General features: G+C 50.4%; 2 protein-coding genes across 2 annotated transcripts in view; both read left to right on the top strand.

Annotated features, from left to right (window-relative positions):
* LOC114888970 overlaps positions 1 to 27,888 on the top strand; it is a 61,158-nt gene that overhangs the window by 6,210 nt on the left and 27,060 nt on the right. Inside the window, 18 exon segments of the mRNA XM_029211668.1 lie at positions 1,609 to 2,071; positions 2,887 to 3,080; positions 3,156 to 3,312; positions 3,454 to 3,573; positions 3,847 to 4,082; positions 4,481 to 4,699; positions 10,290 to 10,773; positions 11,405 to 11,487; positions 11,651 to 11,807; positions 13,120 to 13,242; positions 13,244 to 13,282; positions 13,362 to 13,487; positions 14,902 to 15,059; positions 15,061 to 15,240; positions 17,908 to 18,056; positions 18,059 to 18,148; positions 18,151 to 18,215; positions 18,217 to 18,432. Of these exon segments, the coding sequence (XP_029067501.1) occupies positions 1,609 to 2,071; positions 2,887 to 3,080; positions 3,156 to 3,312; positions 3,454 to 3,573; positions 3,847 to 4,082; positions 4,481 to 4,699; positions 10,290 to 10,773; positions 11,405 to 11,487; positions 11,651 to 11,807; positions 13,120 to 13,242; positions 13,244 to 13,282; positions 13,362 to 13,487; positions 14,902 to 15,059; positions 15,061 to 15,240; positions 17,908 to 18,056; positions 18,059 to 18,148; positions 18,151 to 18,215; positions 18,217 to 18,432 (3,259 nt within the window).
* Positions 1,611 to 5,473, top strand: LOC114888946 (keratin, type I cuticular Ha5-like). The gene is given in 10 exon segments (XM_029211632.1): positions 1,611 to 1,844; positions 1,847 to 2,071; positions 2,887 to 2,972; positions 3,156 to 3,312; positions 3,419 to 3,461; positions 3,464 to 3,573; positions 3,847 to 3,976; positions 4,483 to 4,699; positions 5,327 to 5,436; positions 5,439 to 5,473. Coding segments are annotated over 10 exon segments (1,347 nt in total).

The following is a 27,888-nucleotide window of genomic DNA, read 5'->3' as shown; positions in this document are numbered from 1 at the left end:
AGGTTTCTTCCATGACCTGGCTATTGTAAATAGAGCTGCAATGAACATTGTGGTACATGACTCTTTTTGAATTATGGTTTTCTCAGGGTATATGCCCAGTGGTGGGATTGCTGGGTCGTATGGGAGTTCTATTTTTAGTTTTTTAAGGAGCCTCCATACTGTTCTCCATAGTGGCTGTATCAATTTACATTCCCACCAACAGTGCAAGAGGGTTCCCTTTTCTCCACACCCTCTCCAACATTTATTGTTTCTAGATATTTTGATAATGGCCATTCTGACTGGTGTAAGGTGATACCTCATTGTAGTTTTGATTTGCATTTCTCTAACGAATAGTGGTGTTGAGCATCTTTTCATGTGTTTGTTGGCCATCTGTATGTCTTATTTGGAGAAATGTCTATTTAGGTCTTCTGCCCATTTTTGGATTGGGTTTTAGTTTTTTTGATATTGAGCTGCATGAGCTGCTTGTATATTTTGGAGATTAATCCTTTGTCAGTTGCTTCGTTTGCAAATATTTTGTCCTATTCTGAGGGTTGTCTTTGCGTCTTCTTTATGGTTTCCTTTGCTGTGCAAAAGCTTTGAAGTTTCATTAGAGGAGATTTCCTGGCAAGAAAGGGAGCGGGGATGTGTCCCTCGAGGCTCTGCTGTATCTGGGGTGACCAGCTGTCCCATTTTGCCCAGGACTGAGGGGTTCCCCGGTATATGGGGCTTTATCACTGAAACCAGAGTATGGGGAAACCGGGATAGTTGGTCACCATGGCCCTATTTCCCTGGCCATTCTAGAGTCTTCTGTGTCTCCCTAGGTGCGAGGCCCCCAGCTTCCTGCAACAACCAGTCTTGCTCGTCGATCTCCCAGGAGCCAGCCCGAGGCCTCCTCTACTCCCTTGGGCTCATCAAAGGAGACTATGCTGGAGAAAGTCAAGACGGTGGCTGGGGGCTTCCCTAGTGGCGCAGTGGTTGGGAGTCTGTCTGCCAATGCAGGGGACGCGGGTTCGCGCCCTGGTCTGGGAGGATCCCACATGCCGCGGAGCAACTGGGCCCGTGAGCCACAATTACTGAGCCTGCGCGTCTGGAGCCTGTGCTCCGCAACAAGAGAGGCCGCGATAGTGAGAGGCCCGTGCACCGCGATGAAGAGTGGCCCCCGTTTGCCACAACTAGAGAAAGCCCTCGCACAGAAACGAAGACCCAACACAGCCATAAATAAATAATAATAATATAATAATAATATCACCCTTGATTTTAAAAAAATGGTGGTGGCTGGACTCCCACACCTCTTAACCGGGAGGCTGAGGTCTGGGTGTTGATGACAGGCCCCTTTGAAGCACAGATGGGGACTTGGTCCTCCCGGAGACACAGCGTGGTGTGGATGAGTCTCGACGTAGCCACGGGTCCAACGGGGCTGCGTTTTTACAAGGCCGGGAGATGTTCACGGGAAGCTAAGTAACAGGTTAATGAGGGGTTCTGATAGAGAGTGGTATTAACTTTGATGAGGAGAAAACACTTTGTAAAGGCCAACACCCACCGGGGCAGAGATATAAACCCGGGGTGAGGAGCTGCCTCTCTGCACTGGGGGCATCTGGTCTCGGAGATTGATCCCTTGTGCTGCCGAAGCCATGGCTTCCAAATGCCTCAAGGCCAGCTTCTCGTTGGGGCCTCTCAAGGTCCCGGGAGGGGCCAGTGGGGACTCGGTTCGCGTGTTCACGATGTACTCCAGCAGCTTCTTCAAGCTCCCCGGCCTGTCCCGGGGGGCCTGGAGCCTCTCTGCCCGCTCAGCTGGGCTGGGCAGGAGCAGCTGCAGGGCTGCCAGCTGTCTCCCCTCCAGAGGCTTTGCCAGCAGCTACAGCGTGGAGGGGGAGGGGGCTGGGTCGGGGAGGGCATCCTTACCGGCAACGAGAAGGAGACCATGCAGTTCCCGAACGACCGGCTGGCCAGCTACCTGGAGAAGGTGCGGCAGCCGAAGCGGGACAGCGCAGAGCTGGAGAGCCGCATCTGGAAGCGGAGCCAGCAACAAGATCCCCTTGTGTGCCCCGACTACCAGTCCTACTTCTGGACCATCGAGGAGCTCCAGCAGAAGGTGAGGGGTTCAGAGTAGGAGCCTGGTGCCAGCAGCACTGGCCTGGTAACCCTGCTCCCATGGGGCACTTCAGCGGTCACAAAGCCTGGTCACGTGGGTGGCCTCATTTGCTCCTCTCAATAATCTTATGAGGGAGGTATCATGAGGCCATTTTACAGATAAGAACACTGAGGCTCAGGCTGGTTAACTGACTTATTCAAGGTGATCCAGGGGGCCGTTAGTGGAGCCAGAGCTTGAATACAGGCTCTATGAATTAACTGGTTGTGAGAACTTTAGTACCACAAGCCACCTCTCTGAGTTTTAATTTTTTCTTTCTTTTTTTTTTTTTTTTAAGGTGAGGGGATTGGGGTTGATGTGTTTGGTGCAGACCAGGTCTCCTATAACTAACTCAGGGAAGGGAGAGCCTGTCAGAAGTTTCCTTCTTGCCCAGCCTGCATTCCCAGAAAGTCCTAGCTGACTCCTGAGAGGGACCATTTGTGTCCAGGGAATTACTGAGTATGCTCTTGGTAATAACCTGCCGTGAACCCCCTATAGTCCTGGGAGATAGGAAGACGGGAGGAAACCGCCGTGCCAGGCCTTTCCTGCAGCATTTCTCTCTCTCTAACCCAGGTGAGAGGTGCTCTGCCTTGGTAGGGACCTTAGGGGTCACATGCTCTGATCCCTACAGCATGCCCATAAGGCTCCATGGAGCCTCAGTGCCAAGAGCCCAGGGATGGGTGACCCTCTTCCTTCAAAGGCAGCCTGCACCAGCTTTGGGGAGCTCCTGCCAGAAGAATGCCCTTTCTTTCACTGAAGCCACTTCTTTATTTCCCCAGACCCTGTGCACCAAGGCAGAGAATGCCAGGCTGGTGGTGCAGATGGACAACGCCAAGCTGGCTGCAGATGACTTAGGACCAAGTGAGTTGTCCCACTCGCTCATTGGCTGGGGGCTGGTAGAGCTGGACATTGGTGGTGCTCAGACTTTTGGTTATCGAGTCCCTGAGGCACAAGGCAGGACACACAGCACCAGGCCAGTCTGGGGTGGGATCTGACTTAGATATAAAAAGGAAAAGCAGCTTTAGGCGCCCTGTTATGTGCCTGCCAGGTACGAGATGGAGGTGTCCATACGGCAGCTGGTGGAGTCAGACATGAATGGCCTGTGTAGGATCCTGGATGATCTGACCCTGTGCAAGGCTGACCTGGAGGCCCAGATGGAGTCCCTAAAGGAGGAGCTGCTTAGCCTCAGGAAGAACCATGAGTGGGTGAGCATGGGGGGCAGGTAAACATGAGATCACGTGAGCATGGGGGAGGGGGATGAGTGAGGCAGTCCTCTGGGAAAGTTAGTGCTGACCCTGGTCTGTGCCACAGGAAGTGAATTCGCTGGGCTGCCAACTTGGTGATAGACTCAATGTCACGCTGCCCCACCTGTTGACCTGAACTGTGCTCTGGATGAGATGAGGTGCCAGTACGAGGCCCTGGTGGAGAATAACCGCTGGGATGCTGAAGACTGGTTCAACAGCCAGGTGGGTACATTGAAACAGTCAGCGTGACAGAGACATAGAATGGGTCACAAGAGTGACCTTGAGGCTGTGAGTCAGGAAGCCTGAGTTTGGGTCCCAGCTCTGTTTTGACCTCCCTGTGCACCTTGGGCAGGTTGCTGTCCTGAAAGCAACAGTTTCCCCAAGGGTGAAATGAATGGGGTAGACTGGGTGATCTGGACCTGGCCCATGATCCTAAGTGGCCTCTGTCGATCTCTCAAGCTGAGTCCCCAGTGTCCCTGTGTGTGTATGTTTCAGACCGAGGAGCTGAACCAGCAGATGGTGTCCAGCTTGGAGCAGCTGCAGTCCTGCTGGGCAGAGATCACTGAGCTCAAATGCATGGTCAATGCCCTGGAGATCGAGCTGCAGGCCCAGCACAGCATGGTGAGCCCGATGCTGGCTCGGGGCTGCTGCTGGACCAAGCCTAGCAGTGCAGGAGCCTTCCAGCCTCTATTTCTCACCACATGGCAGGTTCCAGAAGGTCAAGTTCTTGAGTGTCAGGGATTTTCTGTGCAGAGAAGAGGGAATAAGGGCCCAGCCCCCATTCACCAATGTCCCAGGGGTAAAGGACAAGAGACCTGTAGCACCAGCATGTCCTGGTAGCAGCAGCTCCTGTATTCGTGTGAGCAGATTCATTCTGGACAATTATCAGTGACTTAGAGATTTCATTAATAGGGGAGCTCCTCTTTATAGATCAGGAGGCTATAGGGGCTAATTGGCTCATCTCAGATGAGATATCTGATTGTGGTTCATCCAGGCTCAAAGTGATTCTCTGAGCTCCTGTTCCTGGATTCTGAGGCCTCACTGAGACTCAGATGGATTAGGTGTGACTTCCTTGCTCCTCCTCTGACATCTAACCTTTTTCCTCCCTGTACAATCCTTGCCCTCACAGAGATGCTTTAGAATCCACCCTGGCAGAGATGGAGGCCCCCTACAGCTCCCAGCTGGCCCAGATGCAGTGCCTGATCACCAACGTGGAGGCCCAGCTGGTGGAGATCCGCTGGGACCTGGAGTGGCAGAGCCAGGAGTACCAGGTCCTTCTGGATGTCCGGGCCTGGCTGGAGTGTGAGATCAACACGCACCGGGGGCTGCTGGAGAGCGAGGACTCCAAGTGAGGATCCCTGCATGCTCTCTCATCTTCTGAATACGATCTACAAAGTTCTGGGGATACAGCATGGTGCCTGGGAAGAGCCCAGCATTTGGAATCAGGAGCCTTGAGTTTCAGTTCAGGCCTTGTTATACATTCATCACGCAACCCTGGCAAGTCCCTTTTCCCTCTGGGCCTGTGTTTCCCCATTGGTAAAATGAGGGGGCAGGACTAGGGTATTTTTTCTTTTCTTCTTCATTCATTAACAAAAAAAAATTATTAAATTAATTCTTGAATGTACTTGATTATTCATATGTATCTCACTTTTAGTTAAATCAATATTTAGAGTTTTCATCATTATGACTTCATTGTATTTTTCACAGCCGAACTACATGATATACCATAATTACTTCTTTCTTTGACAACTGTCACTGAACTCAAGTGCGTGTGCCTGACGCACAGGGAGGCGAAACAAACCAAAACATTGGAGTCTGGAGCAGAGAAAGGCTTATTGCAGGGCCCAGCAAGGAGAACGGGTGGCTCATGCCCCCAAACCCCGAACTCCAGGACGAGGGGGATTTTTAAGGTGCTCCGGGTTATTGAAAACAGCAACTGGAAAATTATGGTGTTCTGGCCTTTTTTTTCTCCTAGGCTCCCCTGTAACCCGTGTGCCCCTGAGCACTCGTCCTCCAAGTCATGCCTCCCCTGTCTTCCTGCGGCTTCCTGTGGGCCTGGTGCAGCCCGCACCACCTGTAGCCCCCCCTTATTTGTGTGCCCTGCCCGGGGGGCCGGTTCTGAGAGTGGCTGGTCTAGTAAGCCAAGGCCATTATCTCCAGGGCTTGGACTTGGCCTCAATTCAACCGTAATCCTAAAGCCCAGTCCCTGTGTTTGTGCAGAGCCCAGGCCCAGGTCTGGCCCTGAGAAGCCTTCCACACCTTCACCTTTCTCAAAGCCTGTCACTAAGGCTGGCCAACCCTGAAGCCCTCAGCTTCTCATCATTTCAACGGAGGTCAGAGTCTCTGTTCTCAGGCTGCCTCCTGGGCCGGGTTTTCCTTCTGGGTGCTGTTTTGGTGGGGTCTGAAATGCAGCAGAGGGCTCCTGTTGGAGGAACAATAAAGCGCGTTTGCTCTGGTTCTCGATGCCTAACCAGCTCTGTTCTGATATTGTTGGTTTGTGTCTCTGCTGGGTGTGGAGGGGTGACTCTTGGGCAGGTGAATGGGGGAGGTTGGACCATGTATGACCCTGAGGATGACAGGGTCCCTGTGCCCCTATTTGGGGTGGTTAGAGGTCTACAGTGTAGCATTTAGCTCAGCTTTCCTGATTAAGACCCTTCTCCAAGGTTCCAGTGTTGTGACAGGTGACAGGTGACCAGACCCCTACTACTACCCTCTCAGTATATATGGTCGCTCTGGGGTCCCAGGAGAGGGTGATTAACGCTGAGATCGGTATAATGTGAAGCATTTTAGGCCACTTCATTAGCCTCATGCCTGTGGTCCTTGTAAGAGAAACAGTACGGAATCCCATACCCAGGGGACTCCATAGAAGTCCCATGCTTTTAGAAGCGTGATATCTTCAGCCTCTTCACACAGCGCTTCCAGTTCAGCAAACCCCCTTAAAACCCACAGCCCATCCAAAGCAGGAGATGGGAGAGTGAGCCCGCCACTGTGACTTCCACCCACAGTCCAGACAGTCTTGTTCTTAAGAGACTCATCATGTTCTCATGTGCTCTTGACCTCTGATGAGGTGCATGGTGCCTTTGGGTCCCAAGGCATTTCCGCATGGAAGTGGGAGCTCCCAGCATCTCGGACCAAAGACTCACTTGTGCCCAGAATGTCCCTCCTCGACAGACCAGGCAAATGGCAAAAGCCCCACCAATCCCAATGGGAAACGGAGAAGGATGAAGGCAAAACTCTCTGAGATAGAAAGGAAGACAAGTTGTCTCTAGATGGCCATATGCTCTTCATAAGATGCCAAGAGCACTGCTAAGGAGCTTCAGCGACGTCAAGAGAGTTGTGACAGTGCTCCAGGTGGAGAACAGATTGGTGAAAGATGCTGACCAAGGTAGTCCTGAGACCCCCAACCCTTAAGAGCACCCAATAGGGTTCACCTTGATTCAATTTTAGAATCCTCCCCTTTCCCACCCCCTGTAAAGGAAGGCCTGGAGTTTTGGGTTCTCCCAGTGCCCTCACTCCTGGTGCCCGGCACCACCTCAGCTCCCATCTTCTTGGAACCCCTTGGTCCTAAAGAAGATGAGGGTCTCAGGATCATTCAGCTCACTCAGCAAACTTTTACTAAGTGCCTCCCTGGGCCAGGCAGTGTGTCAGGTGTCAGGGGTGGGATTGACCCTTGTCGGAGGGAAGCCTTGGGATGGGACAGGAAGGATGTCCACTCACTGCCTCTCTCCTGTCCTACCTCAGTGGTGGAAGGAGGCCAGCTAAAGGGGGTCGTGGCCTTAGTGTGACGAACACGGGCTCCGAATGTGGTCAGCCTGACCTGGGTTCAAATCCTAGCCCCAGCGTTTACTGCTTATGGGAGCTTTAACGGGTGGTAGTCCCTTTGGGAGTCTCGGTTTCCTCATCAGTGGAATAGAGAACAGGACACTTACCGCGCTGTAAGGTCCCTGATGCTTCGCCGAGCACGTGCTTAGCATCTGAAAACTGGTAACTATCATTAGTTCCATTCCAGCAGGACGCCAGGACTGCTGTGAGCATGGGCGTCCACCTTTTCCTTGCCCCACTCTCATTTCTGTCTTCCTTCTGATTTAGACCCGCAGAGCTAATTCCTTAAAGACTGAAGAGATCCTGCCCTCTGAAAAAACAATGAAATGCAAATTACACTTAGAAAAAAGACATATATGCTCCTATCACGCAGTGGTTCTCAAAACCACCTGGAGGACTTTTTAAACACGGATGGCTAGGTCCCACCCTCAGAGTCTCTGATTCAGCTGGTCTGGGATGGACCTGAGAAACCGCTTTTCTAACATGTTCCTGAGTGATGTTGACGCTGTTGGTCAGGAGGCCACGTTGTGAGAACCACCACTACACGTTATTACAATAATGAGTGTAGGCAGACCTCATTTTCTCACGTTTTTCTTTATTGTGCTTCACAGACACCGCGTGTTTTATTACAAATCGAAGGTCTGTGGCAACCCTGCATTGAACAAGTCTATTGACGCCATTTTTCCAATAGCATTTGCTCACCGCGTATCTCTGTATCACATTTTGGTAATTCTCACAAACGTTCTCATGATTATTATATTCGTGACGGTGGTCTGTGATCAGTGATCTTTGATTTACTGCTACGACTTTCTGAAGTCTCAGATAATGATTAGCATTTTTTAGCAAGAAAGTATTTTTTAATTAAATTCTGTACATGTTTAAAAAATTTTATTTACTTCTTTATTTTTTTAACATCTTCATTGGAGTAGAATTGCTTTACGATGGTGGGTTAGTTTCTGCTGTATAACAAAGTGAATCAGTTATACATATACATATGTTCCCATATCTCTTCCCTCTTGCGTCTCCCTCCCTCCCACCCTCTCTATCCCACCCCTCTAGGTGGTCACAAAGCACCGAGCTGGTCTCCCTGTGCTATGCGGCTGCGTCCCACTAGCTAGCTATTTTACATTTGGTAGTGTATATATGTCCATGCCACTCTCTCACTTTGCCCCAGCTTACCCTTCCCCCTCCCCGTATCCTCAAGTCCATTCTCTAGTAGGTCTGCATCTTTATTCCCGTCTTGCGCCTAGGTTCTTCTGACCATTTTTTTTCTTTTTTTGTTTTTAGATTCCATATATATGTGTTAGCATACCATATTTGTTTTTCTCTTTCTGACTCTGTATGACAGTCTCTAGGTCCATCCACCTCACTACAAATAGCTCAATTTCATTTCTTTTTATGGGTGAGTAATATTCCATTGTATATATGTGCCACATCTTCTTTAACCATTCATCTGTTGATGGACACTTAGGTTGCTTCCACGTCCTGGCTATTGTAAATAGAGCTGCAATGAACATTTTAAATTCTGTACATTTTTAAAAGACATAATGCTACTGAATACTTAATAGACTACAGCACAGTGTAGACATAACTTTTATATGCACTGGGAAACCTAAAAATTTGTGTGACTCGCTTTAGTGCAATATTTGTACACATTCAAAAAGTGCTGGTGATGATTCTGAAGGCTGGTCTGATGAGTCTCACTCCATGTGGTTGGTATTTGCATCACCCGTCCTTCTGTCCTCTCTAAACAGTTAATACAGACAAAAGAACTGGAATTTATGGTTATTGCAGAAAATCAAACTGAGAGATGATTTAATCTAACGCTTTCAATTTGCAGGAGGGAACTGAAGCCCAGAGAGGTAGAGTGACTTTCCCAAGGTCACACAGCTAGTTAGAAGGTAGCATCTCTATTTTGACTTTTCTTAAGCAACACATTTCAGGGAATAGGGCTGGGTGGCATTTTTCCTTCCATGTCCCTTCACCAACTCTTCTAGAAATATATGAAAAAGAAGAAAAGTACTTATACTTCAATATTATATTGAGAAGATGCGTAAATAAAAAGTGGCTATATAACACACCCATAGTAAACATGAAGTGTGTGAGCCCACAAGTATTACAGGCAGGACTAAAAACCACTGGTCTCACCTGCTGCTTTCTTAAGAAGTGCCCAGTGGCTTCTAGAATCAGAGACACTTGCTCCTGGTCTCCTGGCTTTGCTCATCCCAGGGCTGCAGTGTCACTTCTCAAGGGAGCTGATTCACTCTGCTCCTGTCTCTGGGGTCCCAGAGTGAGCCCCCCCATTGCAGAAAGTGAGGGCAGAGCCAGTTCCAGCTTGTTCAACAAACAATAATCGAACTCTCTGTACGTGGAGCAGTGAGAAACGAAGGGGAGGATCCAGAGATGGTCGAGATAGAGCATCTGCTCACAGAGATATTCATGGCATTGACTTCCTTTCCCGAGACTGGGGTCCTCACCTCTCTCTTTCTCAGTAGCATCCAGCTGAAAGGAGGTCCCTGATTCTTAGGCTGTGCTGAGTTTGTTCTCTCCTCCCTAATATGATTTTCTTCCCCTGGGAGGAAGATGGTGCACATTAATAAGACTCAGAGGCTCTTTTTCTTTCCTCCCTGGATTCACACCACTGCCAGTATCGGTGCAGCTTCCGTCACCCACACATTTCCTCCTTAAGGGGCCGGGCCTCCTCTTCCCGCAGGGAATGATCTCATTTAAAGGAGGGGTCGCTGCCCCACAGAACTGTGGCCTCTCTCAGAGGCAGAGCAGGTGGGGCCGCAGGGGGCAATGTCACTGGCAGCACAGAGCCAGGCCTGGCAGCCCCACCCTAGAAATGAGGGCCTGGGCCTGGAGCTGGTCCTTTGAAGATGTATCCTGAGGCTCTCGCCCGGTCATCAGTGACGGGAGCCCGGAGTCCTGCCTTAGCCAAATGACAAGCGTGGCCTCTTTCACGAGGAAAGGAACTCCTTATTGGAAACCAAATTACAAATGAATTAGCAGCTTCCTCTGGGCCTGGTGATCTTCTAGCTTAAGCCCTCTGACTCCAAGGGTATATAAAAAGGCCCGAGCAGAATGGGGATGGCAGACACTGACAATTCACGTAGCTGCAGCCTCTCCGACACGACGTCTAACTGCTCCCCAGCCTCCATCAAGAGCTGCCCCCAGTCACCCTCTGTCTGCTCCAGCAGCACGAGCTGCCGGCTGGAGCTGTGCCTGGGTTACGTCTGCCAGCCCGGGATGTGCGTGCCCTCTGTCTGCGCGCCCACCCCCTACCGGCCAGCCACCTGCCTCTCCAAGGCCCACCTAGCCAGCTCCTGCCAGCCCGGCAGCTGCCGCCCGACCAGCAGAATCTCCAGCTCCATGGGTTCCTACAGCCGATACTTTGAGGGTTCCTTCAATGGCAACGAGAAGGAGACCATGCAGTTCCTGAACAACCACCTGGCCGGCTACCTGGAGAGGGTGCGCCAGCTGGAACGAGACGACGCACAGCTGGAGAGCCGCATTCGAGACGCCTCCCTGTCTCAAGCGCCTGCCTTGGGTCCTGACTAGCAGTATTATTTCAAGACCATCGAGGAGCTCCAGCGGAAGGTGAGGGTAAGCGGTGAATAGACTCCCTGGGAAGGAGACCCAAAGAGCTGGCCTTCCAGATTTGAATCTCACTCATTTCTTAAGCTACGTTCAGGGAAAAGAAACTTCCCTAGGGCGCAGGATTATCTCATAATTCGAGTGCTCAGCCAGAGCCCTTCACGTGGAAAGAGGCCTGGGATCTAGTCTCAGTTCTGTCATGGATTCATTGCGTGACTCTAGGAGGTCCCTTCCCTGGGCCTCAGTTTCCTCATCTGGAAAATGGGGATAATAAGGGTCCTTATGTCAAAACGTTTCCATGGGTTAATACAGGTAAAGTGCTTAGCCCAGCCCTTGGTACGTGGTGAGTTTTTGGTAAACTTGAGTGCTTGTTAAGGACCCTTCTAACTGTCATGTCTAACAGAGTTTTTCCTCCCACGTTGCTCGTTGCATTCAAAATGGGGCATTCAGATTTATGAAGACCCAGGTGCTTGAAAAATAAACCTCACGTTTTCTGAGGACTTGCCGTTCACTGAATATCCCTCAGAGTTCCAGAGGCTTCGGCAGGGATGGCTGCAGGACTACTGGTTCTCCTCACTTGGGTTCTTTTTCCTTCCTCTTGTCCTGGACCCCCTCTGTGTGCTGTGGCCCCCAGGTTCTGTACACCAAGGCAGAGAATGCCAGGATGATCATGCACGTCGACAATGCCAAGGTGGCTGCCGATGTCTTCAGCACCAAGTGAGTTCGGCCAGGGGATGGAGGCACCCTGTCTCCTGGCACATGCTTGGGGGCAGCTTTCTGTTAGATTCATAGACAGTAGGAAAAGCGCCAGTGGCTCAAGGTCTTCCCTGGGGTTGGCACTCAGTTTCACCCCTCAGTCGCTGACCCTGTCCTGACGCAGGTACGAGATGGGGCTGGCCATGTGGCAGCTGGTGGAGGCCGACACCAGTAGCCTGTGCAGGGTGCTGGGTGAGCTGACCCTGTGCAAGGCCGACCTGGGGATGCAGGTGGAGTCACTGAAGGAGGAGCTGATGTGTCTCAAGAAGAACCACGAGGAGGTGAGTCCTGAAGTCCAACTGAGGTGGTCCTGGGGAGCCCAGTGAGAAGAACGTGGGATTTGGGGTTGGGTAGTCATGGGCTGAAATTCCCAGGTCGGCCACAGATTGTATACGTGACTTTGCCTAATTTATTTAACCCTTCTGTAACCTTTCCTTTATGTTCTCATCTGTAAAATGGGGCTAACTCTATCAACAAGGCTGCTGTGAGAATTCAGTGAAGTCACAGATCTTAAACACCTGTCCTTTGGTTGGTGCTTGGAAATGCTAATGACCTTCGCTTCTGCATTTCCTGGACTGGCGTGACTCTCAAGGGCTTGTGGTGACTTGTTTTTCTCATGAGAGCTGCATAACAGGGGTAGAGTGGCCCACTAGGGCCGGAGGGGGTTGTTTTCTAGAACCAACATGGAATGGCCCGTCCGTCTCTGCTAGGCTGGACTGCGGGGGGTGGCCCCCATCTCGTCTAAGGCAGAGGTGAACTGCAGTGGTTTTCTTCTTTTTTTCTCTCCCCATCCTTGTTCCCCTTCCTCTCTTCTGTTTGCATATAATACACTTAATCCAAAAGCCACAGGTCGACCCTCTGCTTTCTGATTTTTCCTCATCTCTTGTAGGTCCTTGGAGGGGAACCCCTCCACCCTGGGCACCTGTATGCTGTAAAGCCCATCTGAGCTCTGGTGTTTTTTACCTCTTTCCCTGGGTTGACACTCAACCTCTCAACTTGGGAGTTGAAAGCACAAGTGCCTCTGAATCCTGGCTGGGTTTCCTTAGGCTGAAGTGTAAAGTAACAATGTTACCACATACTCAATGAGCGCCCGGAGGCACCTGACTCACCCCATCTAGATCAGAGAACTGGGAACTGCCCCAGGAGGCCACTAATGAGGAGTTATCGCTTGGTATCGGCAGCCTCAGCAACAACTTTCTCTTCTTGGCAGCGGAGCCTGGGAGGCGCCTGCTCTCACTTGGGCCTTGAACCAAGTAAAGCCAGGCTCCTGCAGTGCTCCTTCCCGGATGAACGCAGGCTGGGAGGGGGGCCGGGGAGACAGGGCACAGTTGTCGCATTTTAGTCCAAATGGACCAAACAAACCCTGATGCTGCTCCTGGCTTCTGCCAAAGCTATAGGAAGCCTCTCCCATCACGGGGTGTCCAGGTGGAGCTGAAAGACCCTCGGGATGCTGCAGAGTGGCTGCAGTCCTCACAGGGCCCCTCTAAGGCAGAGATCTTTAGCATCCTTTGCTCCATCTTCTCACATCTCCTTGGGGAGATGATCTAGGATCTCACGACTTCACACTTGCCTGGTGTTCTTGTGTCTTTTCAGGAAGTCGATGCCCTCCGATGCCAGCTTGGGGACCGCCTTAACGTTGACGTGGACGCCGCAACCCCCGTGGACCTGAACAGGGTTCTGGAAGAGATGTGGTGTCAGTACGGGGCCCTGGTGGAGAACTAATCACAGGGACATGGAGGAATGGTTCACCAGGCAGGCGGGCCTCTCGCAGGGGGCTGGCCTCCCCAGGATCCCTGAGAGGCACCCCCAGCCTTCTCCTGTCTCCCCCATTGCAGATGGAAGCACTTAACCAGCAGGTAGCCACAAGCTCTGAGCAGCTTCAGAGCTACCAGTCAGACATCAATGATCTGAGACGAACGGTCAACACGCTGGAGATCCAGCTGCAGGCCCAACACAGCCTGGTGAATGTGCCTGTGGGCACCTGTCTCCCAGCTCTGGATCTCAGGCAGCACTGAATGTAGGGGCAGGCATCCAGGAAGGAGGAGGGGGAAGAGGAAGAGGCGGGAGGAGGGGGACGGCGAGGGGGAGGAGGTCCAGATTTAACCACCACCATTGCTTGTCCAGCTGACCTCTCCTGCAGGGAGGTTTCTCCCAAGACCCAGCTCAGAGATAAAAGGGCCATGTTTCAAATCTGATGTGGGTTAGGTGGCCCCTGTCAAACACTTCCAAGAAGGCTTGTCCTCTGCTTTGGAAGCCTGCCCTTCCAAACCCATGCTTCTCAACCCCACCTGTGCAGATTTAAAAACTCTCCATGCCCAGGTTCTTCCCCAGATGAATTATATCAGAGTCTCTGGAGGTGGGGCCTGGGCATGGGTGTTTTTTAGCGTCTCCTACATGACTCTAAAGTGCAGCCAGGGTTGAAGACCACTGATCTCAGTGATGCTTGTAGCGGGGGAGCCTGGAGAACCTCAGGTCCAAGGCCTGAAGCCTGAGTAAGGTTGAAGAAGGAATAAGGGATTTAGCGTCACGTGAATGTAGGTTCAAACCCTGGTCTGTCACTTCCCAGCTGTTTAACATTGAACAAGTCACTTGACCTTTCTGGGCTTCAGTTTCCTCAGTGACTCAGGTAGGGAGGGGTCATTCCCAAACCCAAGGAGAGACTTGGCTCTTCTCGGCTCTTTCTTTCTTTCTTTTTTTAAAAAGTTGAATGGAAGATTCTTTAAATTCTATAGCGCTTTACAATTTTCAGAAGTTTCACATGCGTGATTTCACATAATTCTATAATAACCCTTTTTTCCCCTACCCTTATATTGCCCCTTACCTTTTCCCTCTCCCCACTGGTAACCACTAGTTTGCTCTCTATATCTGTGAGTCTGCTTCTTTTTTGTTTTATTCACTAGTTTATTGTATTTTTAGAATCCACATATAAGTGATATCATACAGTATTTGTCTTTCTCTGACTTATATCACTTAGCATAATGCCCTCCAAGTCCATCCATGTTGCTGCAAATGGCATTATTTCATTCTCTTTTTTTTTTCATTCTCTTTTATAGCTGAGTAATATTCCATTGTGTACATAAACTCCACATCTTCTTTATACACTCTTCTGTTGATGGACGCTTAGGTTGCTTCCATGTCTTGGCTATTGTAAATAATGCTGCTATAAACACTGGGGTGCATATATCCTTCTGAATGTTTTTGTTTTCTTCATATATATACTCAGGAGTGGAATTGCTGGGTCATATGGTATTTCTAGTTTTAGTTTTTTGAGAAACCTCCATACTGTCTTCCACAGTGGCTGTTTCTTGGTTCTTTCTAAGGTCATGGAAAATAGGTCCTCTCCTCACAGCTATTTTGTCTTTCCTTTTGCCTTAGAGAGACTCTCTGGAATCTACCCTGGCAGAGACGGAGGCCCGCTACAGCCTCCAGCTGGCCCAAATGCAATGCCTGATCACCAGCTTGGAGGTCCAGCTGGCCGACATCCACTGTCACCTGGAGCGGCAGAGCCAGGAGTACTGGGTTCTGCTGGATGTCCAGGCTGGAGTTTGAGATCAACACGTACCGGGGGCTGCTGGAGAGCGAGGACTGCAAGTACGTGGGCTGTGAGAGGTTTGGAGGAGGTTATAGGAAGCAGCTGGATCTACCCATAAGGTACACCCCTGTCATGATTAATAAGGGATTAGGAAGCCGGGATGATCCGAAGACGTCAGGCAGGTATTCACGCTGCCATCCCACACCTGGCCCATTGGGACCATTCTGCTCCATTCCAAGTTGGCAGACTCCTTCTAAGTGCTCAGCGTGTGCCAGGTGCCACGGGGGATACCGAGCTGGATGATGGCAAAGCATCTGTTCTCAAGCCTTTTCCATCTCCAGGGAGACAGACATGCCACTGGAGATCATACTGGGGAAGGGTGGATGTTTTGGGCACTTGGAAGGATTATGTAGCTTCATGTGTTGAGCTGTGGTGGAAAGGAGGACAGGAAAGATCAGCTGGGCCCCATTCAACGGTGAACCACAAAGGCCATGCTGGGGAGGGAGGGCTTTATTTTATAGGCAGTTGGGAGGCCTTAACTTTTTTTTGAGGAGGAAATGATAGAATTTGCTTAACTGCCTAGCTCCTCACTACATGGTAAACAACTGGAACTCAGAGAAAAAATATTTTTATCCCCTGCGTCTGGTGCATAGTAGATGCTCAGTAAACGTTTCTTGACCAAGTCAATGAGAGCTCAAAGCTGCTCTTCAGGAAGATGGCACAGATGGCAACAGGAAGGGCTGAGTAGAGAGAGGGAGGAAGGGCTGGGCACGGGAGCCATTCAGGAGGCCTTGGATGTGGTCTAGGTAATGAACAATGGGGAGGGTCTGAATTTGGGCAGTGGAGGCATCCGCCCCCCGCCGTGGTACAGGCAGAATTGCAGGGCTTGGTGGCTGCCTGGATGCAGGATACCTCTGGGCCTTGGACACCTGGTGGGCTGATGATTGTAGGTAGACATTCAGCCTTTCTTCTCTGCCATTTAGAATCTTGCGCTCCAGGGCAAGGGTTGCAAAGTCAAATATTTTTCAAGAACTAGGCCATGACCATACGTGAGTGACACGGGTCACTGTGGGACAGTGGATAACCAGGGAGCTATGGCTTGTCCAGTGAAGGTGGTGCTGCCTCCTCAGGGCCATTCCTACCACATATGATGACGATTCAGTACTGCTGGATCTTCTCATTATTCAAGGGAAGCTGGTCTCACAACAGTGAGAGCCCCGCGTACCGCAAAAAACCCCCAAAAACCCAGCAACAACACACTGAACATTGGATGGAGGCCAAATAGCCCAGAGACAGGACAGGCAGCCTGAGGACCACATCCAGCCTGAAATGTGTTTCATCTGGCCAGTACTGTATTTTTTTTTTTTTTTTTTTTGCGGTACGCAGGCATCTCACTGTTGTGGCCTCTCCCGTTGCGGAGCACAGGCTCCGGACGCGCGTGCTCAGGGGCCATGGCTCACGGGCCCAGCCGCTCCGCAGCATGTGGGATCTTCCCAGACCGGGGCACGAACCCGTGTCCCCTGCTTTGGCAGGTGGACTCTCAACCACTGCGCCACCAGGGAAGCCCCTTGTTTATCTCTTAATTTCAACTTCTTGCCCAGTTTCTGAGCCTTTTAATTCTTCTTAATTCTGGCAATGACACAGTTGTTCTCCTGTTGGGGGCTCGGGTAGGGGATTTGGTGGAAGTCAAGTTGAATTAGAATAGGCTTTGAAGTGGAAGGAAACAGATACCGAGAACGGCTTTGACACTTTATAAATGGCTTGAGCCAAGAAAAATGACTTCACATCTCTGGTCCTCAAAACCTTATTTATTTATTTTTGTAAAATTAAGATAAGAATACCCACTTTATACGGTGTAGGAAGGATATAGACAATATGGTTGATAAATCCCCTAACACACATGATAGGTGCTCCTAACACACATGATAGGTTCTCCTATCATAACAGACTTTAGAATCAAGGAAGTAAGGCAGGAAGAGGGGTTGCAGTGACTCTGATAATACAAATCTTTTGAGTTTCATGGTCAAGTTCTTATATGATATTCCAAAAGATTATTGTTCAGTTTTGTTTGTTATTGGCTTCTTGAGCTCACTGTTTTTGGTCTGGATCAGGCATGGTCTTCAGAGTCACCCTCATACTGATGAGTTTCTTAGACACTTTTTAAGACACCCATGGCTACCCAAGTTATTGTGCTTCTGATGGACAGGAACGTAACCAACGGTGTGTCAGGTATGAGCCTGGCATATAGGATGTGCCAGGAGATGTGTTGAATGAATGGACTTCATAGTCTTTTTACCCCTTAAAATGAGGCCAAAAGGCAAACAGCTGAAGAAAGAAGGAATACAGAACTTCTTGTTAATCAAGAAGCCCATAACATCTACTAAGAATCAATTTCTTCCCTGGGTAGGGAAGGCTGGTTGAGTTCTCACCCAGGTCAATGCCACTGTAGTCATAGAAGTTTGTCTCTCTTGCTGCTCCAAAGACCAACAGGAATAGTCATGCCTTCTGCGTGGACACATCAACAAGGAGGCCAACCCCAGTCAAAGCACAAACATCTGATGGCTGAAAGGACTTCTGTTCTTTTAAAATAATAAAAAGCTTCTGACTTCCCACCCACAGCCAACCTGATATCAGAGAGCCAAGAGGCACCTCAGATTCATCCACATTCCTTTAATGAGATAAGGAACTCCGAATGGTAAACTCAACAGCTGGTAGCAGGATGATGGTGCAACGGGAGGTAGAGAATCAAGCAGGGAGGTCAAAGCATGGAGACCACACCCACCTGGGATGGGGTTTAAAAGGGCCGGGAGGGAAGAGGGTTGTCAGACTCAGTGGCTTGGCCTTCCCAGCGGCTCTGAACCTCCTGTGCGACCTCAGCCCACCATAACCTCCTCCTACATCAGCTCATCCCACTGCCTGGGCTGCGCCAACACTCCTGGAGCAAGAAACATCTGTGTCTCCTCCATTGACATTGGAGACTAGCCTGGGGCAGAGGTCAACAATGCCCCCTATGTCTCTCAGCCACTCTGGCACACGCCAACTGAATCCCAGTGGGAACAACCCCTCTGGGCTGACCCAGCCTCTGTCTGCCCACAGCTGCAACGCCGCCTGCCCCTTGCTGGGGACCTGCCACATTCCTGGCGACATCGGAATCTGCAGGAACCTATGGCGAAGGCTCCCTTAACAGCCATGAGAAGGAGACCATGCAGTTCCCGAATGACCGGCTGGCCAGCTACCTGGAGAAAGTGCGCCACCTGGAGCGGGACAACATGGAGCTGGAGACCCAGATCCAAGAGTCGAGCGAATGCCATGAGGCCACCGTGTGTCTGGACTATGAGAGCCACTTCTGCACTATCGAGGAGCTACAGCAGAAAGTGGGGTTTGCGATGCTCCCGATCACACGTTGGCAAGCAACAGTCCCTAGGCCAAATTCAGCCTCCTGCTTGACTTTGTAAATAAAGTTGCATTGGTACACAGCCATGCTCACTCACTGACGTATGGTCTGTGACCGCTTTTGTGTTACAATGGCAGAGTCAAGTAGTCATGACAGAGATTCATGGTCTGCAAAGCCTGAAAGATTTACTATCCGGCCCTGTACAGAAAAAGATGACTGACCCTGCACTAAATGTTCAGGGTCTGGATTGGCAGTGGAATGAGCCACAGATAAAATTATTTTTAATTGAAGTATAGTTGACTTACAGCGTTGTGTTAATTCCTGCAGAACAGCAAAGTGAACAAAGAACAAAGTGAACAAAGTGAATTTCTGCAGAACAGCAAAATATGTATGCAAATTCTTTTTTATATTCTTTTCCATCATGGTTTATCCCAGGATATTGAATAGAGTTTCCTGTGCTATACAGTAGGACCTTGTTTTGTTTATCCAGTCTATATATAATAGTTTGTATCTGCTAACCCCAAAACTTGTGGGAAGAGAATCTCTTGAGTGAAGGTGAATGTGAATGTGAAAAGGATGAGATGTAGGATTTGATTCCCCAGGATTCTGAGTTTCAGTGCTTACAATTCCTAAATTGTAGTTGCGAAAAACAGTGCAACCTAAGTTCTGGTGCAGCAAAAGGGGTCAGGGGAGTATGTTCTAATGTCCTTTTTGAGCCAGTGTATATCCATTCAGTAATATTGGTCTCTTATGTATATCTGCTGTCCCCTTTGGTTATAATGCAATACTTCTTAAGAGACTTCATCTTAGTTTTGGAGACAGAAAGACAAAGAATATCAGAATAAGGGCCATGACTCCAAAAAAGATGTTAAAAAAAAAAAGACTAAGGCAAAAAACAAAATTAAATTGGGTTTCCCTGGTGGCGCAGTTGTTGAGAGTCCACCTGCCGATGCAGGGGACGCAGGTTCGTGCCCCGGTCCGGGAGGATCCCACACGCCATGAAGCGGCTGGGCCTGTGAGCCATGGCCGCTGAGCCTGCGCATCCGGAGCCTGTGCTCCACAACGGGAGAGGCCACAACAGTGAGAGGCCCGCGTACCGCAAAAAAAAAAAAAAATAGACTAAGGGCCATGGAGCTGTGGCTAGATTCAGGGAAGACCTTTGAGGAGGTTGACCAACCGGTGAAAGGGACTTATTAAGAATGGATCCCACCTTATCTGAAAGTGTAATAACCAGTCCATTGTTCTGTGGCTTAGATTCCACATCTTGTTTATACCAGGTTAAGCATCATATCTGGCAAAATAAAATTAAGTCTTTGCTATATGTTCAGTTTGCTACTACCTTCCATCTCTTGCTTCTTTTGGCTCTATACCTTCACCTTTTGCCACGCATCCTCTTGCGTGTGCCCCTCCTGTACCACATCAGCATAGCTCACATGTTTGGGAGTTTGTGTTGTCCAAGAGGATGTTGTAGTTTGAACCCAGCCAATGGTGCTTCCTTTGACTGAGGCCATAGATGGCTCTGGGAACAAGCAAATCCCTGAGTGTACTTTCTTTTCCCAGATCCTGTGCATCAAATCTGAGAACAACAAGCTGGTCATGCAAATAGACAATGCCAAGCTGACTGCTGATGACAATAGGACCAAGTGAGTTGGGGTACCACGCTTGGGGGAGGGGCCAGATATCTACCTGGACTTCTCTCTCGTGAGGCACTTGGTATAGGAGATGTAATCGACCAAGATTCCAAACCCACAGTTACAGCAGGAGTAAACAGAGGGCATTAAGCCCAAGGTCTTGAGAAAACACCCCTGGCCACCTGCAGTTGTTTAACTTTTAAAATTTACAACATGATTTGGAACGCATCCTCCACTTGATTCTATGTAAGAAGAACCGGGTGAGGGGGGCAGGGCAGTGAAGGCATCTCCTTCGTGAGGACACAGAGGCTCAGAGCCCTGATGGCACTTGCCAGAAGTTGCACGGCTGTCGAGTGGTAGAACCAGAACTTGGCCCCGCATTTCCTACCCCGAGGTCATTTCATGCGAAACTCCGCTGCCTTGGTAAAGGATGTGTTTCCACACTGCAGCTCGACCAATTTGTGAGCACTAATTATTCATGACAGAAATCATGGTCCACAGCCTACAGTGGAGGCATGTGAAGGTCAAAGGGTTTATACTCCCTAGAAGGTCCAATGTAGGAGCAGGGAAGGATATTTTTTATATATATATATATATATATATTTGTTGTTGTTGTTGTTGTTTTTTGCGGTACGCGGGCCTGTCACTGTTGTGGCCTCTCCCGTTGCGGAGCACAGGCTCCGGACGCGCAGGCTCAGCGGCCATGGCTCACGGGCCCAGCCGCTCCGCGGCATGTGGGATCTTCCCGGACTGGGGCACGAACCCGCGTCCCCTGCATCGGCAGGCGGACTCTCAACCACTGCGCCACCAGGGAAGCCCAGGACATTATATTTTATTGTCTCTTTTCTGGGCGCTGTGGACGCCTCACTCCTCCAGAGTTAAGGAAGCCGTTTCCTTTCTCTCATTCTGCCAGTTTGGCTTCTAATCTGGGGGAGAATCCAGGGTCCATCTCAGCTGGGGGCGTGGAAGAGGACGGTTTACAGTGGGCACACCTGGCTGCTCTGTAGCCTCCCCTTCGGCCGTCTGCCCATGAGGGCAGCGTTGACCACGGTCCATCCTGGCATTCTCAGTACCGGCCACTCTGCCTGCTTGTCTTAGGTGCTTAGTATGGAATGAGTGGGGATCACCCTGCTGTTTCTGTGGGTGCACGACACAGGAAACGCCAGCTCACAACTGGAGGGCAGAGGGAAGGCCAGCAAGGCATGCTGTAGGTTGTGTCCTGGGGCCCCTCTGCTCTCTAATCCCAACTCCTGTGCCCGCCCTGGTGAAGGTACCAGACGGAGCACTTGCTCTGCCAGCTGGGGAGGGGGCCGACGTCTGTGGGTTGCACAGGGCGCTGGACGACCTCACACTCGCCAAGGCCAACCTGGGGGCCCAGCTGGAGTCCCTGAAGGAGGAGCTGCTCTGCCTCAAGAAGAACCACAAGCAGGTGCGGGGCCCTTTGTGCGACACGTGGAGACGTCCTGGGGGTGAACTCAGGCTCCTTTGGAGGAAGCAGTGAGGCTCTTCCTCCTGCTTGGGTGGAAGCTCGTGCCTCGCTGTTAAGCCTTGAAGGGGAGCTCTGGCTTTCCGTGGGACCTCGCCCACTGAAAGGCTCTGGAAGCTGCTATGCTGACGCAGGCAGCACCTCATCCTCAGAGGAGGGCAGGGAAATCGCTGGAGGGGATGGGAAGTGGGAGGTGAGGCTTTGAGTAGAAGGCAGTGGGGGCCCCATGTATGGGACATCCTCCTATGTCCACAGGGAGTCCACGCTCTGAAGTGTCAGCTGCGGGACCAGCTCCAGACTGAGCTGGATGTGGTGCCCGCTGTGGACCTGGGCGGTGTGCTGGAGGAGATGCGGTGCCGGTACGAGGCCCTGGAGGTAGAGCTGCAGGCTCAGCTCACGCTGGTGAGTTCCTTTGTGGGCATGGAAGTTCCTTTGTGGGCACTCAGCTGGGCTCCCTCTTCCCATGGGCAATTCCCAGGTTCGGTACATGCGTCACTTAGATACAGACCAGGGACCCAGCTTTAACCTGATTCCTCACCTTTGCAAGAACACTCTCGTAGATGGGGACGCAAGAACATTCATGTGGTGAGGGAGGTTCTGCAAACGTCTCCTAAGGTCTACGAGGAAGAGTCACAGCGCGTTGCTAGTTGTCACAGCTGAGGACTGGATTTTTCTTGGGGCCTGGCAATGGCTTGGGGTGTCATAGTCTTTCTGAAGAGACTGAGGACAGGGTCGATGACTTTTAACTTCTTTCCCTCTTTCTTTGGTCTGCAGAACTGACTGTGTGAATCTGGGGCCCGCTTCGGCACTGAGCTGGCCCAGATGCAGTGCCTCACCAGAGACGTGGAGGCTCAGCTGTCGGAGATCCGGGCTGACCTGGAGCGGCAGAGCCAGGAGTACCAGGTGCTACTGGACGTCAAGGCCTGGCTGGAGGGTGAGATCGCCACATGTTGGAACCTTCTGGAGATCGAGGACTGTAAGTATGTAGCCTGATGTTGTTTGTGTCAATATCATGTGTGAAAGCAGAGACCTCTTATTAGGAATGACTCAAAAGGAGGCGTGGCATTGCAGACCCCACCTTTGGGGACAAACTTGCTACCCAGTAAGCCTGGTGGGCTGCCTGGACGTAGAGGAGGGTGTGCAGGGCCTCTGCAGCTCATGCCGTCCATTTTGTGGCCCATGTTATGCTCCCAGGTGCTAGTCACTCCCACAGGGGCTAAAATACTGAGGGCTCTGTGCATTTAGGTTTTGCTAAACTCTCTCTGGAATATTCCAGGAGCTTTTAAAAATATTGCATGGGGCAGTGGTATCTATTCTCTCATTTTAGTTCCTCAGTAACGCTGTGACAAAGGTAGGACAGATAGTACACCCTTGTGAGAAATAAGGAACAGGACCAGGGGCTGTGTTTAAATGAAGGGAGTGGCCGGCCACCGGCTTTGCACACAGGCGCTCTGAGCTCTGGCCGCAGCCTCACCGTGAATTCCGGGCAAGTCACTCCCCTCTCTAGGCCTAGAGGGACCTGTACCGTCTAAGCCCCCTTTTCTCTTCCAATTCTAAAGTGCCTATTTATTTTGGATTTTCATACACTTCTCATGCCAATATTTAAGCACCTTTTTTTCTTCTGCAGGCTCCCCTGCAACATGTGCGCGACCCTAGCCTCCAGCACCTGTGCGGCCCCTGCAGCCTGTACCCCCTGCTCTCCCTGCCTTTTCGGGCCTTCTCGGGCCTCCTGTGGGCCCTGCTCATCGCCTCGATGCTGAATTACTCCTCAGCCAGAGATGCCAGAAAATGGGAGATGTCTGTAGTCCCTTGGCTCCAACCCCCAGTCCTGCCATCGGAGGCCTTTCTTCCCCAGCCAGCCTGGGGGAGACTGAAGCCAGGCAGTGCTTCTCTGTTGACGGGCTTTCCAGCCCGGTAGCTCAGCCCTGGCCCCTGGATTTGTGCTTCCTCTCTTCAGGATGTCCTGACTGCTCCATTTTCTCTCTTCTGCTGCCTCCTGATCTCTCTGAGATGGGGAGGGTAACCTCGCTTTTATTTTGCTAATAAACTTTACTTCTGCAGCATAAGGAGTCCAGTGCCTGCTGGTCTGTTTCTCCATCCAGACCTTGATGCAACCGTTCCTGTAGAAGCAGGGGTTGTGGCTCACTCACCAGAGTGGTTCTGGAAGATGGCAAAGCCAGTGAGGACCGTGGTTAAAAGTGGAACTGCAGCAAGATGGCACAGATGAGGGATACCCAGCTCTTGACCTGACCAAGCCTGTTTAGAGCCAGATTCACAGAGCTTTTAAAATACAGACTCGTTCAGACTAAATAAAGTCCCCCTTTAATCTGGATGAAGCCATCGCAAGGCACCGTGTCGGGGCTTTATAGACACGGTGACACAGGGTCCCACAAAAACCCTACAAAGAGGGAACGGCTGTTACTATTTTCAGCTGGTAGCTGAATCAAGGCTTGAACCCCAGTTTCTTTGAAGTAGATCCAAAGCCCATACTTTGAAAGCTTTGAAGGGGCAAAAAATTAAACATGAGAAGGTTTAGGGTGGTTGTTCTAAAAGTGTTTTCCTCCATCCAGTAGTACCAACATCCCCTGGGAACATGCTGGAAATGCAGACTCTTGGGCCTCACCCCAGACTTTCTTAATAAGCAGTCTGTTTCATCGAGGCTTCCAGGTGATTCCATGCACACTCAAGTTTAAGAATCACCGTGTAAGGGGGGTTTATTTGTGAAGTAAGATCCCGGCTGGCCAGACCCACTGCAGAAGGGATGGGCCTCACTCTCCTGATCTCATGGGTGAGGAACTGTTTATCCCATTGAGATAGTGCTGAACATGTTAAATTGCTGAGCCGGTGACACCATCAGTCTAGAAAAGGTCAATCAAAGTCACCCACCCAAAGCTCCCCCACAGGCTCCACTGGCAAGTACTTCTGGCAGCCGCCCAGCTTGGAACTTGCAGCCAATAGCCACATGAACCAGAAGCTCCATATTTAGGCAGCCATGGATGAGAAGAGCATGTCTTCAGAAACCAGCATTAGAGCTGACCAAGCAGTGAGTTCCCCATCACTGGAGGCATTCAAGGAGGGCCTTTATAACCACCTGGTGGGGACATTGAGAAGGTCGCTCAGGCAGCTGATGGAGCTGGATAAGATGGTTGTAGGGGTCTTCTAGCCTCCAAATTCGATGACTCCCTTCTTTCTAGGTCTTATTAATCAGTGAAACTATAAGTGGAGCTAACACACTGACTCCAGCAGCTCGTTCTTGTCTTCCTTCTCTACTCCGTGAACTCTCTGAATCAGAGTAGCTTGCTGAGAAATTTACAAAGTCCAGCTGATGGTTGTTGAGCCCAGCCCGTCCTGATGCGGGAGTGACAACAGTCCCAAGTCCCAGGGGTGGAGAGAGCTTAAGCCAGGCCTTGGTTGCTGTACCTCCAACTGCTCTCAAGCCCAGAATCCTACCTGTTGGCCACCGTCTGTGTAGACAGGACTGATTTGCTTAAGAGCCATCAAGACTTCCATCATAGGAAGCTCTGGAAGGTCAGAGGCTGTCTACCCTTTCCTCCCTTCCCTTCCATGGTGCCTCTGCTCTTTTTCCCAAGCGTAAAGGTGTCTGGGTACAGGTGATGCATCCCTAAGGTACTTACCCAAGAGTAGGTCCCAATAAGAAAGAGCAATCTTGATCAGTCTTAATTTAGCACCTGGCCCAAACACCGTCACCTCTTCCTTTGTACTTAAACAGCTCCTTTCATCCAACAAGTTCAAAGCTGTCTAACAAAATAAAGCCATTTATTCTTGCACCACCACGTTCTTCCCATGTAAGGAGAGGGAGAGAAGGTGAGTCATTCGGTGATGGAGGGATTCTTCTCGTGACATGAAATGAGTCAGTGGGGCCCCAAGATGATTGTTTCTTAAGTTCATATCCAATGCCCTGACCGTCATCTATAATTAAAACATCCACTTTGATGAGACATTGCTTGCGTGTGTGTGCGTGTATGTGTGAAGTGGTTTGGGTTCCTGGGAAGAAATGCTGGGTAAAGGGGATGATTATGCTTGGGGAGGTGCCATCATTACCATCATCACTACCGTCACCGCCACCACAACTATCTTTTTCATCATCGTCACCATCACCGTCATCGTCATCGTCATTGATGATCAGCATCACATAGCTCCGTCATCAGTGTCACGGACGCTCACATCCATTGAGCTCTTACTATGAGCCTGGCACTGATCTGAGTTAGGGATAAGTTTACATACATATACTCATTTAATCTTTACAGCAAGCTGACGAAGCCAAGGTTATTGTTATCTCCATTTTGCAGATGAAAAATCAAGGCTCAGAGAAGTTAAGTAACGTGCCCAGTTCACACAGCTACTAGATGGGGAAGCCAGGGTTCAGATCCAGGTAGTCTGCCTCTAGCAACTCTTCTTTCAACCACTGTGCTTTACAGAGGCCAAGTCTCAGACTGTGTCAGTAGGATGACAGAACCGTAATCACCCCAACGTTTTTGATTCTTTTTCCTTGCATGAAATAAGAGAATGTTTATGCCAGAGAATTCTTTCATGTCTGAGAATTTATGCCATAAAGGGTGGTGCAAAGAATGAACGTTCTATGGTATCTAAAAATAGCATGAGGATCCTGGCAATTAAAAAAAAAAATCTCAATAATATTATATTTTATTTATTTATCTTTTAACATCCTTATTGGAGTATAATTGCTTTACAATGTTGTCTTAGTTTCTGCTGTATAACAAAGTGAATCGGCTATATGCGCACGTATATCCCCATATCCCCTCCCTCTTGAGCTTCCCTCCCTCCCTCCCTCCCTATCCCACCGCTCTAGGTGGTCACTAAGCACCGAGCTGATCTCCCTGTGCTATGTGGCTGCTTCCCACTAGCTAGCTATTTTACGTTTGGTAATGTATATATGTCAATGGACCCTGGCAATTTTAATGGTGGGGAATCAACAAAGAAGGCCAGTCCACCCTCTGTCATCACTATGACTACTTTGTCCATCGAGGAAGAGAAGAAGACAAACAGTCAGAACCCCTTACGTGTGTTCATCATTTCACCATTCACAAAGCCCTTTCATATGTGTTATCCAATTTGAGCCCCTCACCCCCAAACCCTGAGAGAGACAGAACAGACTTCACAATCCCCATTTGGCAGCGGAAAAAGTTCAAGGTTAGGGAGGTGAAATGAACTCCGCCCCCCGAGTCTTACTCAAGCCCAAGTCTTCTCATTCCCGGCCCGTTGCCCTTTACCTGCACCAAATTGCTAAGGACTTTGCTGGATAAAACTTCCTGTTCAGACCCGCTCTCCAAGGCCGGCGTGAGGTAGTTGAGACAGATTTTGCAGGGCCCGGGAATCAACTCGAGGATAATCTTTCTGGTGTTTCCTCCCACCCTGCAATGTCCTCCCCACCCAACCACACTGCAGGCTGAGCTTCTGGCCTTTGGTTATCTCCTGGCCTTCCTCAGCAGAGGCACCCCCTTTAGCCTAGTTTTTGTACCCAAATCTCCCTTATCTCCCTGACCCCTTCTCCCACCCCTGGTTTTCGGACATCCTAAACACGTGTCTTGGTCATTCCCATTGGCTCCAAGGCCCTCCACCACGATCCCTCTACCCCCATTAGCTCTCTCTGATCCTGAGGGTGGAGGACTGTGTCTACTCACCAGCAGGGTCACGTGTCACCTCCGTTTCTCTCCACTAGTCTCATTCCCTTTTCTAGAAAGAAGAAACTCTTTCACTTGCTTGACTTAGCATTGCCTCTTTTCTTTCTGCTGCCCCACACCCCAACCCTGGAAGCCTCTTTCACCTGCTTTGAAACTCACCTTAACGACCACAGATCCTACGGGGATGCTGCAGGGCCACCACCCTGTGGATTCCAAAGCAGCAAGAACCAGTATCAAAGCAGCTCATTACCAGGTTTGGTTGAAGAAAAGATTCGTAGAGGGATTAGGATTCTAATGAGATCAGTTGTTTGAATCCTACCTCTGAGTCACCTAGAGAGTGGAATCACGAATAAATCTCCTTTGGGGGACAGGGAGATAATCTGAAATGGCCTCATCCCTCACCTCCTGGCTGAGAATCATGAACTGGGTTGAAATGGCCTGACTGGAGTTTGGGGCAGGGATGGGTGTGGGAAAAGTGGGATGGGGGGAAGGAAGGAATTATTTTTCTTCAGAGCGGAGGTGAAGGGCTCAATTATATTACTTTGCGTTAGAGTTGATCCACAAGGCTGTCTGCTCTCAAGACTGAGAGCATGTCATCTTCCTCTCCCACACCAGCATCCCCCTCCCCCCCCCCAGCCCCCAGCCCCCGTCCTGCT

Source organism: Monodon monoceros, unplaced genomic scaffold (assembly GCF_005190385.1).
Source record: "Monodon monoceros isolate NGI ecotype Baffin Bay Population unplaced genomic scaffold, NGI_Narwhal_1 Super_Scaffold_9, whole genome shotgun sequence".
Lineage (NCBI taxonomy): Eukaryota > Metazoa > Chordata > Mammalia > Artiodactyla > Monodontidae > Monodon > Monodon monoceros.
The sequence above is the reverse complement of the archived record's forward strand: the minus strand, read 5'-3'. Positions and strand labels throughout refer to the sequence as shown.